Source organism: Apis laboriosa, unplaced genomic scaffold (genome assembly GCF_014066325.1).
Source record: "Apis laboriosa isolate Shangri-la unplaced genomic scaffold, ASM1406632v1 scaffold26_cov146, whole genome shotgun sequence".
In the NCBI taxonomy this organism is placed as follows: domain Eukaryota; kingdom Metazoa; phylum Arthropoda; class Insecta; order Hymenoptera; family Apidae; genus Apis; species Apis laboriosa.
Window position 1 is genome coordinate 5,243,669 of NW_025222592.1, and position 14,233 is coordinate 5,257,901.

A 14,233-nucleotide genomic window follows, 5' to 3' on the forward strand; every position below is an offset into this window, starting at 1 on the left:
TTTCGATGGTCTCTTATTTCTTAAGAGACGAAACTTCCGACACGATTCCGTTTCATCCGTGGCGCCGTTAGCAGAACGGGAGCAAAAAGGAACGTGGAAGAAGATGGAGAAAAAGTAAAATAAAATCGATGATTTCCTTTCGCCTCGACGTGGAGCGGAAGGAGAGGAAAGAACGCGATCCCGGGTGGGGGAGAGTGTCTCCTAAGAATAGAAAAATTCTTTTTTGTCGTCGCGTCCTTCCGTCGCGCAATTGTCGGGGGAGTCTCGAAATTGTATACCTGGGCGATAGAAAACAATCTCGAGAACTGGTCCACACGATGACTGCGGAGAATCTCTTCCCCCAGACGCTTCAGTGACGTCGGCCTCAGACGGCTCTGATCCTAAATGCAACCGCGTTTAAAAATATCAATTCCTGGAACGGTTCGCAGAAATCGAGCAGCGAGATATTTAGTCCTCTCTCTTCCTTTTCTTTGTTCCATGTATACCGCCGCGGAGACCCCCCGCGAACCTAAAGGCGTGGTTACAACCACCGCTCTGTGCTTGGTATATACACGTGCATCCGCTGCTCCGGCATACAAAGACCGAGAGAAATTATGCGCCTTAAATTAGCCATCAAAAGGGAATAAACTGAGAACTTGTTTTTTTTTCTTTTTTTTTTTTTCTTTCGAAATGATCGATCGATCTAAATCTTTCGGTTACCATTAGAGCACTTATAAATTGTAACGAGGAGGAAAAGAAAAAGAAGGAAATGTTATATTTAAACGAATTCTATATTTCGATTCAAGTTTGATTTTGAAAATTTTTTTCTCACTTATCCGGACAACGTGGAAAACCTTTGAGATTTACATTGCATTTCGCAACTGTTCGATATTGTTTGCAATAGAGTCATGTACCGACAGCCGGTACATTCTTAGACATAATGACGGCGGCGTTCGTTCGGTGATCGCATCTTGGAAGAATGACGTCTACCGGTGCGTCGAGACGACGGCGGTCGTTCTACCCGAAATAGATCTCGAATACGAAGACGACTCGTGAATGCATCCACGAGGAAACCGGTTGCTAGGGGAAAAACGAATCATTTCGATACGTTTATTAATGAAGAAAATTCCAAGCCTCTTAAACGCGACTCTTTACAACGCCGCTGCGCTGTGTGGTAAGATCGAAAGAATCCAGAAACGCATCTAAAAAGAAATATTGGCTTCATTCTTGTCTCTTACTCAGTCATTACACGCAGGAAGGAATATTTATTGGAAAAGTCGATGATTAATTAACGAAGTATTTCAAAGACGACTCAATTCGCATATTATGAATCTTCGATAACGAAATTTTTCTTTGTGATATTTTAAATATACAAAACGTGAAACAGGGATCGGCTTGTTTGACTTAAATTCTGGAGGGGTTGCCATTTTTGGTACAAGGACGCGCATGTCGGTCGAAATGGTATAGGAATGAACATATGGGACAACGCGTAACATTTGCACGATCATCGAAGTAGAGGGAAAAATAAACTAAATCTTTATTATCTCGAGAAATTTCCTAGTAACCTTTTGAATCATTTGTTTTTCCGGTTTATTTAAATTTATTGTTAAAAATGTACATATACATGCAAAATATTGCATATATCATTATGCTCGATAAGCGGATAAGATAATTTTAATTCCAAGAATTTCATTCCAATATGCAAATCGTGCGAACGTTTGAGTGAAGTTCTCGCGAATAAAATATGTATGTGCATGATGAAATCTTCGTTTTGGTAATGCAACGCTTACATGCGCCCATATTATATCGAATAACGGTATTAACGAGTTCCTGGCACGTTATTTATAATTTCCATAAAATGGATAGTAGGTTTACGATTGACGGGAGTTATATTCAATTTCAATTTCACCGTATATTATTTATTCACTATCGATAAAAGCGGAAATTATTTTTATAAACGTGATAAAATGTATCCACGGGTTCAATGGCGGCAGCCGGATTCGTATTGCGAGAGAACAACTTTTACTCCCTGGAATTTATCAGTTTTTGTTAAACTTAATCGGTAAAGAGGGAAAAAATCGTGGAGAGTAGCAATATACTTTCGTCAAAAATCCAAAGAAATCCCAACAAATACTATATTTGGCATTCTGAGTCACGACACAGTTGCGCAGCCGCACCGCAAGCTTTGAATTCTACCGCGTAAGTCAATGCACCGCTATTTCGTCTTTTTCCTTCCATTCAAATTCTTCGAACTTCTCCGTTTCTATTCTTTATCTACGAGTCTCGAACTTTTGGAAAGTATACTATAAATAACGAACACATCTTTGACACACTTACGTGAGACAACAAACAAATCGAATTTATTTTTTTTTGTAATTATGTAATTTTTCTTTCAGGTCGTTCGCGGATGTATTCTAAGGGAAAAAAATCGTCTGTTTAAAATTCGGCACGATGAGGGCACGAGACTCGATCGTGTACACTCCGGTGTCCCTTGGACCGGATACGGATGACGAGGAAACGTTGGTCAACGCGGAAGTTTACAACAATGGTGAGTTTTATCATTTTTTATTCACGTAAGCACAATAAATCTTCTTAGAAAGAAAAGGTAATAAAGTTTAGAAATCATTGTTTTGTTGAATTCAATTTTGTATTTCATAGAACGAATGTTAAGCGCGCCAGTGGAATAAGTTGATATTTTTACCAACGATCGGTAATAAAGTTCCGTATTTTCTAACGAGGTAAGGTTAGTGGCCTCCACGGATTTATTAATCAAATCTCAACGACAAAAGAATCCCCTTATCTTGTCATTAATGTTTAATGTCGCATAACGATGTTTAATAGTGTTTTACGAATTTTTACGCGTTCCGGTTCAGTTTGCTCTACGGATCAATTACTAACATTGAATCGTGCGTATCTTCGAATTTATCGCACTTAACGAATCCTACGTGAAATGAAAAATGGAATCAACGTTCAAAAATTATAGAAATTGAAGGAAATAGATTAATGAATCGCGGATGTTTGTGCAAATTTACACTTTCATCATAATTAAAGAAGTGGAGCATAAATGAAAATTTATAATTCATCCTCAAACTTTCAAACGTGTGTTTTATACGTTATACATTTTACAGAATTTAAAATTTTCCATAAATGCACTATCTAAGTAATAAGAGAAAACGTAGATTGGACGCGTAATAAATTATCGCTTCTTACCGTTCGAAATCGCATCGCATAAAATGTAAGGCAAATTCCAGGGCGTACAGGAACGCCGCTAACTAGATGGGACATTTTTCCTTATTAAAATTCCACGGTGACCGAACACGGATATTCCTGACCAAGTCAAGCCGGATGCGATTGGAAATCGAACCGGAGAGCGAAGACTCCGATCTCTGAGTCAGAGCACACCTACACGACTTCCGAATTCGAACTTCGCGGTTGTAATGCACGTAGGATAGGGCGGGGGCGTGGCGCATGTACGCAATATACCGAAGCACAATCCGCGTCAGCCTCCGTTTTTGGCAATGATAATACCCCTCACCTGGTATTGTTTAATCGTCGTCTCTTATCTTTTTCGCGAACCTCGCGAAACTGACACGATCGTCGCGCTCAAATATTTGATTATCTGTCCTTATCTCTCTCGTAAAGCGATTCCTCGAAACGAGGCGTCACTTCGTTCTCGAGAAAATTAATTTTTGAGAAAGAGTATCATCAGAATAGTCTTTCTTTTTATTTCCAGTAATTAATGATAAATTACAGATCGATGGAGTATATCTTTTGTAGATTAATCAAACGATCTTTTTTTGCGGAAAGATTGAAAGGACAGACAAATTGTTAAAAATGGAATAGCTCGATTCTTAATTAACGTTATCGCGAATTTATATCATTGTATTGATATAACACTTCAGAAGATCAAAAATTGTCGTTTCCGTTTCTTGAATGATATCGCGAATCTGATCGCAATCGATGACACACCGGCTATATTTACAGAAAACTAATATCAGTAGGCGGCTATCTTGATTTATATAAGGGTATTGTTGTTCGCGTTACGAGAATATGTATCGTTTCGCGCCGGTTCGATAATCGGTATTTGTTCGACGAGCGTGATAACAGGCGTTAAACGGAGTGCAGACACACCAGAAGCCGGTGCACACCCTAAGAAAGGATCGTCCACGACTATTCAATACTCCTCGATAACCATTATCTGTAGTTGGCGCCGTCTGGCGATCTTATTAATTTTCCCAATCGAGCTATTTATATGAAAAATAACACACGCATCCACCTCGACGCGAGTTGCACGGGGTACAAGTACAAGAGGAGGAAGCATAAATCGTCTCCGGTAGATGAGAACGGTAAATGACGGAGTTTTACGATCGATTTCCTGCACGATGGAGAAAGTAACCGCATCGAGGCGAGGAAATGTCGGTTTAGTTTAATTACGAGCCGATGCAATATCCAACTGTGCTTTCTCCACGGCTCTTCCTCCCTGTTCAACATTAAAAACGCGTTTATCTCGTGCGTCACGATATTCTCTGGTAACACATCTATTGGGAAGACCTCCTCGTTTCCCTGACCACCATTCGAATCTGCACCGCATCCGGATGCAGATAAAACGTTCCTGCTCGTTCCTTTTATGGATAATCGTAATTAACTCCCTTCTGTTTTTCTCGCTATCGTACATCATTCTACTAGCCTCCTCCATTGAATTCGAGATCGGGAACGTAACGCGTTGTCCAGAAAGAGAGAGAGAGAGAGAGAACACTGTCCCCACGAGTCGTTCCGACGTAATTCCCAGTCGGACGCGCTTTCCACATCGAGAATCGTAACCGCTCGTTGCGTAACCGATGTATATAAATCGTATCGCGGCTGAAACGCGTGAAACAGGGCCGCGTTACTCAATGAATCTCTCTGAGAAGCCGAAAACGAGCGTTGGCCAGGGCGTACGATTCTGAAAAATTTTCCAGAATTTGTAAGAAACATTTTCTGTCCATATTATCATAATGCAAAGTATTATGCAGTTCTTATTTTGCGAAGGGTATCGGAAGAATAGTCACGTCGATGATGAGACACCCAGTGTAAGCTACTTCGAGCTATATATCTTCTTTAAAAGTGATCAAATTAAATAGAAAATGCAAAAGGTACACATTCTTCCCGATGAATGTCTCTCTCGATGCATGATATTATCCCGTATTTATCATTTTTCCATTCATACAAACTTTCTCTTTTGATTCTTCGTTCGTCGCAATAAGCTCGCCGCGTCCAACACGTCGCACTCGCTCTGGACGATATCTGGACGATCATCGGGACATATCGCGGCCGGTTTCATGCGGGACACGTAGTAGACGCAATGCCGCGTGTATATACGTATCGTGGCCGCATAAAACTGGCGGGGACGTGGCTTTCAGCGCCCTCGTCAGATCCAGGATCTCGAGCACGTAGGATCCTCCGGCGAAAAAACGCCTAGGAGCGGCCTTAGTGCGTGTAGACTCGGTGGACGGCGAGCGTGCACGCTCCTGGAGAGATGGTAATCGCGTTGAGTGGTGGTTGTCGGTGATGTTGGTCGTCGTGCACCGACGGCCACCGATCGTAACGAGCCGATCCCAAGGGTTTTTCTTCTTTCGTGGGAATATACGTCTTCTACTTGCAGCGTCCAGAGACTGTGCGATGGACAGAGAGAAGGAGAGAGAGAGAGATAGAAAGAGAGAGTTTTGGTTTAGAAGATGATGTAGGATTGACGAGTGGACTCGATTTTTATTGGAAATTGGAGAAGAGCGATTTTCGGAGATCGATCGAGTGTGGGGTTAATCGGTGAAAAGGTTTCTCCTGTTCCGTTAATTGGGTCGATGCGACGAAAATCGTGAAAGTAACTTCCACTGTTTCAAGGCGAGCGATATTTCGTCTCGGAGGAAGGAATGAGAAGATTGTACGCGCGTAATTGTGAACGAAGTGTATTACGAATAATTTCGAACGTTTCTTTTTTATGTATTATTGAATTACGTGAATTACAGAAACAGCTTTATCCCCGTCGTACTTTATTTATTCTCTCCGTCTAATTGAAATTGTTTATAATTTAATAAAATAGGACATTTTTTTTTATATATATTAACCGTTACGTTTCTTCTAAGATAGGGGAGAAAATTTTTTATTTCGTCTTAAGAATATCTTAAATATCTTAAATTCGCGTAATTAAAATATTTGTACATCAAGGCGTAACAGCAAGGTTCACCGATTGTAAAATTTAATTAATCAACGAGCAAGTGTATTCCATAATGGAATACCCGGAGGGCGACTAATTATGTGAAAATTACACATCATTTGGACGGTTAATTCGCGTGAATGGTATTGCGGTCTCGATCCTCTCTCGCGTTTTCTACTCGTTACCCTTCGCGAGAGCAGTTGCACCAATCTCGCCCCAGGCCGATCCGGGCCCCGTGTTGTTGCCCAACCTGTGTTGTCGGTGCATTTATCGGGCCCCCTGCACCGACACCTCGCCCAGCGATAAAACACGGTACACATGTTGTAAAACGTAATCGAAACCGTTATTGTTATAGATCTCACGGCCGATACGGGACATTGGAGCAATTTGCTCGGCGGCGTGACACGATCCACCTTGTTCCACACGCCCTTTTCCGTGGCCCGATTTTTCACGCGGCGCGCCCTCGTGGCGCGTGTAACGCCGATCGATTTTCGTCCGATCGATCGAGAAATCGAATGGTGCCGCGAGCTCGTATGAAATGTTATACGTGGCGCAGATGTTATCGAGGCGAAAAGAAAAAAAAATCCGCAATTACGTCGAACGGTTTTCTTATTTAAACGAAGCGAGAGCGAAGGAAGAGAAGTCGAGTAATCGAGGCAGGGATCGTGGAACGAGAAACTAGATCACTGGACTAAATAGGCTGATAGGTATATTCGTTTGAAAATTTCACGTTGCACGTATACGGTGTTAATTAATTACGCCGCCTCTATCGCCCTCCCTCTCTTAATTGCCCCATAATTACTCGAGTTAATTTATGCGAAACGAACTCCCTTTCGCGGGAACCCGTGAGAACCAGTGTGTAAACGTTGGACTTTCGAGACGCCCTTTTCTGTGATCGCGATATCGTGTTATTAACGTTATCGTTAGAAATCTGCCTATCATATAATGAATTTTTTAAAATGCTAGGGGAATTTAGTTCGTTACGATAGCTTATCACACGGAGAAAAAAAGATACGATCGAAAGAAGAGCTGTATAATAAGATAAATAAAATAATATCGTGAGAAGATGGTCTGCTGGACTCGCCATGATAATTCAATCTTAAACGATCTCTGCTTTTGAACGCTTGAATACTTGTTATAATTCAAAATTAATTTATGCAAAACAGACCAATCACTTGCGAGAAAGTAAAATCGGCGAGCCATCTAGCGGCAATCATTCGAACCGCTCGGCGGAAAGAATCGAAGTAAAAAAATATTCATCAAGTTGTTTATATCTTATAACACACAAAGAAGGACAAATTATTGTCATATATAGATATAGTCAGTTCGTGCACTCGTTCGTTCAACGGTCACGGGTGCACGTGCACACGCGTGCCTATCTATACGAGGCGGCCTCGTGCCTCGATCGAAGTGTATCGGGCCTTGAATGAAAGAAGGATTCGAACGACTGAATGAACCGAGGCAGCGAGTATGTCTGAGCGAACGAGCGTGCGTGGAAGGAGCGGCGGCGCGGCGTGTAGGAGCGAGCGTGGGCGAGCGCACGCGTATCTGCGAGAGGTTTTCGCGTACGAATATTCTCTTCGTCTCATCTTCCACTTTTTTCCACTCCCTTCGACCAGTAAACGTTTCTACGCTTTTGGTGGTCCTTTCTCGGATTTTACGATATCCCATAACGCTGTAATTAATTCGGAATCGAGGTTGTTAAGTCGATAAATAACGGGAGGGGTATAAAAAGTAGTGGAACGAACGTGTTGTACGAGCGACGTCAATCTGTCTCCGATCGAAGGGACGGTAGGCGTACAATTCTAAATTGTATAGATTAGAATTCGTTTGATTATATTCTGAGATTGTTTTGATTGTTTTAAATATGGAGATAATGTAGAGGCATTAGGTGGTCTTTGAAAATGACGTGTCCAGTCCGCAGATCTATTTATCAATTAGAAGACATATGATACTCTCTTACGATAAAATCGAACCTATCTTCCAACCAATTTTATACAATATGAAACAAAAATAAAAGGTGAAAGAAAATATAGTTAATCATTTTCATACTACGCATTTCATAATCATAATTTAAAATTGATATAAACATTCTCTTGATCAAAATTCCAGTCATCTCCTGAAATATTATATCGTCGCGATCACAGGATAAGGATGTCCACGTATATAGAAAACTTTCTAATTACATTTTTCGCGTCAAGATCATTGTCTCTCCTCATTGTCACTCATCCCTGACCGCCGTCGTCACGAGTCAAACCAGATATCCGATGTCGATCCTCGTGTGTCGCGCACGCGCTTCCCCGTGCATTGTGTTGCAAATGAGGACTCGTCGACAAGGGAAGGCGTGAAAGTCTGAAAGCCAGGTCCACGAGGGTACCAAACAGAGGTTTCACGCGTGGCCGGGGGGGGAGGAGGGCGGGGAAGAAGAATCGAAATCCCTCGGAAGAAGATCTTCGTCCCGTGAAATTGGACGTGAGACGCCTTAATTCGTCCCGATCGAGCGTGTATCGACGTTCATACACCCACGTGACAGGAGGCCATTCAGTGTAAATCGCGAGCGGACACGTCCGGGCCCCGTGTAGCCGCGCGTTTACGCTCGGGGACAAGCTTAATTCGTGTTCGAGCGTGCAACGGCCGTCCGTTCATTCGGCCTCATGAATGCAACACCGCTGGAAAACCGGTGTCTCGTTTCCTTCTTCGTTTCTGCCTCTTCCGACCCCTCGACGCCTTCGTTCGTTTCAACCGTGGACCACGAGAATACGCGAAATTACGTACTCGTACTCGTTCCAGGGGATCGAGTGTACGTGTGTGTAAATTTGGATTTGTGGCGGTGGCCACGTGGGCGGACTAGGTATCCGCGTTATTGGTCTGCCGATTCCACGGTATGTATTTCACCGGGTCCACGAGATTATTCGTGCGAGATCTGGTAGTCTGTGAATCAGTCGAAAGTTTTCGTTTCCTCGAATTTTATATGTGTCTCGTTGTATCAAAACCAATTATCATCAGTTAATATTAATATCTTTTTCAGAGAGAGGATTTGTAAGAAAATTTTGAGACATTGAATGAAAGGTTGAAAGGACATCTCAAGTCAAGGAACTCGAATTTATGATAGTGCGAAATATTTTCCACTAGCGGTAAGACTGTAATTTAACCGATTGTCGGTGCTAAGAGGATGAAGAAAAGATAGGGTGTATTCTTTCTTCGTTACAACTCGAATTTTCCAGTAAAATAAAAATTCGCCACGGGTTTTTACCCATCCCTTCGACAATTATCGTCTCCTCGCCCCCACGATCGTAAAGAAGCGGAATTTCTACTAAGCGAGGATACTTTTATCGATCGAGGACACCAGAAATCGTTTAACGATCGTAATTCGCGAGAATTTAAATAAATTCGGCCCTGTCGGCTACGTTCTCTCCTCCAAGTCCTCCGTTCGAGGATCGTTCGAGCCAACCTCCAGGCACGCACGGTGCTCAGAGGTTATAATTCAACCTCGGCGCGAGCTGAGCGTATTCGTTCGCAAGGTTGACGTTAAAAACGATGAGGTGTTATTTCTTCCTGAAACACGCGCGCACGAAACGTGTAACGATGCCTTTAACCTCGCGTTTGGCAATGGTAATTAGTATCCTACGGGTCGAAGGGAGATATTAATGCGGCACACGTAGCAACCATATACGTTCGTCGCCCATTTGCTTCGTATTTTTTTTTTTTTTTTTTTTTTGAATAACTTTTCACGCCTTTCATTCCCTAAAAAAAGAAGACTTATCTATCCTTCTTCTCCTCCTTCTTTCTATTTTTGCGCGGTTTCAATGTTTGTCGTGGCTCGTTAAATGATTCCTCGTTTAGGAAGAACATTGTGTGCCTTTTGATCTCACATCCTGGAATAGTTTCGCAACGCTGCGTTTGGAAAAGAGTTACGAAAAGTTGCTATATATAATGTAATTGAATGGTCGATTGACGTGAATATTCGTGCAAATTGTCTTGATTATTATTGAACGAGTCGATAGATTACACTTTTTTTCAATTCATAATAGCTCGCAAAATATCTTTTCAGATATGCCAACAAATTCCTTAATTCTAATTCCTTGTCGTCGTATACACGGACACGTCCATAGACAACACCAAAACGCACACGTTTTAGCACACAATTTCCTGTTTTACAACATATCAATGAAGATCTCCATCAACGAAGATTTCTCCTCTACTCGCGCGCATCGTTTTTTCATTTTTTATCCTCGCCGAGCTGTTAATACGCGTGAAAGTCGAACGCATTCGAGGACCGAGTTTTCGACCGTCTCTCGGCCAAAACGAGACGTTTCATCCCACAAAGACAAAAATTCCACGATGAAAAGAATTTCGGATGTGGAGTTGGTACGGATTCCACGAAAGAATTCGCCGCAGAAGGGGTGAGTCCGCGCGAGGGGGTTAATGACGAGAAAAGGGGGAGGGAAAAAATGCGGCTGAGCCACGTCACTCGACAGGTAGTCGCCCTGGGAAGATCGTAGACGCCGTGGAATCTTCTCTGTGGGGCATAGAAATTTTTTTTTTTTTTTTTTCCTCACCAGATCTCCTCGTACCCCGAATCCATCGAATCGGTTTCACCAGCGTTAAGGTCACAGGCGGTGCAACGCGGCGGAGATTCATTTCGGAAGATAGGGCCTGGAGTCGAGAGAGAGAGAAAGAGAGAGAGAGAGAAAAGGACCGGTCGTAAATTTCTGTAAATTCGTGCCCCGAAATATTATCTTCGTTCTCTGTACTGTAACATCACACAGAGGAAACACGGCCGGTTTCGTGTGAAGTACAACGAGTATCGTTTGTTTTAACGTGTACTCGCGCGACTTACAATTAACGAAGATGTACATTGGCAATCGAAAGTATTAGATCACTTCCTTTGTTTGGAGAAATTGTATTAGCGGAATTTAAACTGAAGTTACACGAGTATTGTTTGATCCATTTTATTATTTGGAATCTATAATAGAAATATAGAACAATATTTTTTTTTTTTTTTTGGTATTTATAGATGTATAAATGATTTCAATATACTTTTTTTATTTTTGATTATCGAATATAGCTTTGGAGTATATCGGAAATGTCATATGAGAAGTGATATTGAAACAACATTAAATCAATGAATAATTATTAGATATTTATTGTTCAACTATTCTTTTAACGAATTTTGATTAACGAATCGAAAGCACAGTTTTAAAAATGAAACAAAAATTTATCGTCTCAGTAACTACCATTTATCGTATAAAATAAAATATCTTTAATCAACGGTGAAATCATAGGAACAAAAGATACTCGATTAAACATCTTTTTGTATTTTCCCTTCTTTCGTTCAAGTAAGTAGTAACTGCACATCAGTTCAAGTAAGTAGTAGAACACCAATTTTATTTCAATTGACGGTCATCGATACGGACGATTCTGCAGGAGCAATTTCAACTCGGTAGAAACGAGACACCGTAACGACCACCGTTTAATCGTCATTGATCGGCCGGTGATCCTCCTCTACCTAGACCCGAATAAAGTACACCGGATCGGTGCCGCAGGAAATTCGTACGTGGGCGAGCAATCTCGTCGCATCGTCTCCTATCGTGACGAACGATTTAACGTTTAACATTGCCCACGCATCCAATTGTACCTAATGCGTCGGCAGAGAGCTCGAAGTAACGCGAATAATTTCCTCTCATCGGGCCCTTCGGCATGCTGTCCGACATCGTGCCCGCCACGCTATAAATACTTTTCACACTTTTGCGTTCGAAGTGTAATCACGCATTGTTTTCGCTCGCTCGAAACCTTTCTGCTACTGTCCATCTATAATTAAACTCTATAAATAACTCGTCTATGAGGGAACACTAAAATGAAACTCTTTCGAGGGAGAGAGGGAGGAAGAACTTTAAATCGAAATTCTTTCAAGAATTTTGTAAGAGAGCTTTTGAAATTTCTTTGAACCGAAGAAAACTTTGGAATTTTTTCGATCATTAAATTCTATCCAAAAAAAATAAAGATCTTTCAGTAAAGGGAAATTTTAATAATGTAATTGGTAATGTTTGAAAGTGAAATTTGTATCCTAAAAGAAAATCTATAAAAGAACTTAAAATGAAATTCTCTTATTAAAGGGAAATTGTCAAAGGGAACTTTTTAAAGGAATCTTAAATTTTTATATCAAAGGAAATTCTATAAAAGAATTATAAATTTCTTACGTGAGGGGGAACTTTATAAGAGAATATTTTTTTTATAAAATAATCTATTTTACCTATCTCCATTCAATTTCAGTTCAGATATTGTTGAATATCGAGTGAAAAGGATCAAGTACCGCGTTAAACGGCGAAAGTCGAATGGTATACGGAAAAAACGCGGAGCTAAAGAGCGACGCAGATCGGTGGACAGCGGTTACGTACTACGTACTCTTACAAAGGTGTGTTTATCGCACCTTTCCACGTAGGCCAGTGTGGCGGATGCGGGTGGGCGGACCGGGATCGGGCCCGTGGCGGTGCAACGAAGCCGGAGAACCCACGCTGGAACGAGCATCGGTAATTAAACGAGCACCTCGCCACGAATGCGTCATTTTTAATCGCGAATCGCTCTTCTCGAAAATCATTGCTCCCTGCCAGCAGATGTTCCGCCATTTTTGCGAGCCTTTTCAATCGACATCCTCGATATTTTATTACATTGGACGTAAAAAACCATTTGATTAATTGCTACGATTTTATGCGCGGTTTATCTTTCTCTTAAATTATTTCCAACATTTCACACGGTGCATTTTTTCAGATTCGGATTTCTCCAAAAAAATGTGACTTTCAAAACTTTAATTTGTGAATCCAAGAAGCCAATATGCAAGTGTTAACCAGAATATTAGAAATACGTATGCATTTAGTCCGATCATAGTAGAGTATTAACTTCTCTTACCCTATAATGTTAGAGATCATATACTAGCGTTGATCTTTGACCAGAGAATCGCGTGTTGATGATTCGAAGGAACAAGAAAGTCGAGTATTAGTCGAAGCTTACCTGCCTAGAAGGTGCAGGTAGCTATTGTGACGCTAGAGGTAATTAATGGCTTCGAAAGAGCTTCGATCAGCTTCTTCTACTGCGGTGGCTTGTAATAAAGAAGCGAGTCCATAGAATTATATAGGTCATCACTGTTCGACATTGATCTTATCCATAATCAATTCGATCATCGTTCAAAAGTTGAATATTCCATCGTGGCAATTACCACTAGATTCTTCCTAGAATCTACGTAGCTCGAGGCTCGAACTATTCGCACTTTGCATCCAAGACTGGTAATAATATTCAATCGGCCATAGTTACCGATGGAATTCATTTCCAATCATTTCAAATGACGAAAATATATATTCGAAATCACTACTTTAAATCTTCATGGTCTTAAAATCATTTCAAAGTTGAAATTCGAATATCCATTATTAGCCATAGTTTCAAAAATAGAAACACAGGATGCACGGTATCATGCGTATTCGACGGTCCATCGAAAACGTGGTACGAAGTCGTGCCAAGGCATGAAGGGTTCTTTTTGCTCGAGGGAGAGCCAACTTCGTGTCGAGACCCGTATAAGGACCGACTTGCACGGTACAACACACACATGCCTTCCAGTACACAGGATCCGCTATACTCTGGTACCGATATCGGCTATCTCTCAGGATCGTGCGTAGTTAATTTGTCGTAGCTCCCTTCTCGGTTCCCGATCAATCTTTTTTTTCCTCAGGAAGAAATGTTCAGGTAAGGGTACAGTCGGCTGTATACCTTCCGCTTTTCAATCTTGGCTTTTCATTGGGACTTGGCTTCGTCAATATTAACCATATGCGTTGTGCAACCCTTCCACTATGGTACTTTTCAAACTCTGTCAATGGTATCCGTTGGGGGTAGGTTTAAAAATCCTCTTGACCAAGCGCTGAAAGAATATAAATTGGTACATGAATCATAGAAATTGCGGTTGAACTGTGGTATTTGTTGTGACAACAGGAATATAGAGAGAGAATATTGAGTATTACGTATTATTCATTAATTTATGTTTTCTAAATGAAAGTCTAGCGTTAAACAAAATTCCAT

General features: G+C 41.3%; 1 protein-coding gene across 1 annotated transcript in view; it reads left to right on the forward strand.

The window, feature by feature from the left end:
• Positions 1-14,233, forward strand: part of LOC122713922 (protein TANC2) — a 46,107-nt gene that overhangs the window by 5,052 nt on the left and 26,822 nt on the right. The window contains exon 3 of the mRNA XM_043934757.1: positions 2,376-2,527. Within this exon, the coding sequence (XP_043790692.1) occupies positions 2,431-2,527 (97 nt within the window). The 5' untranslated portion in view covers positions 2,376-2,430. The remainder of the gene's footprint in view (positions 1-2,375; positions 2,528-14,233) is intronic.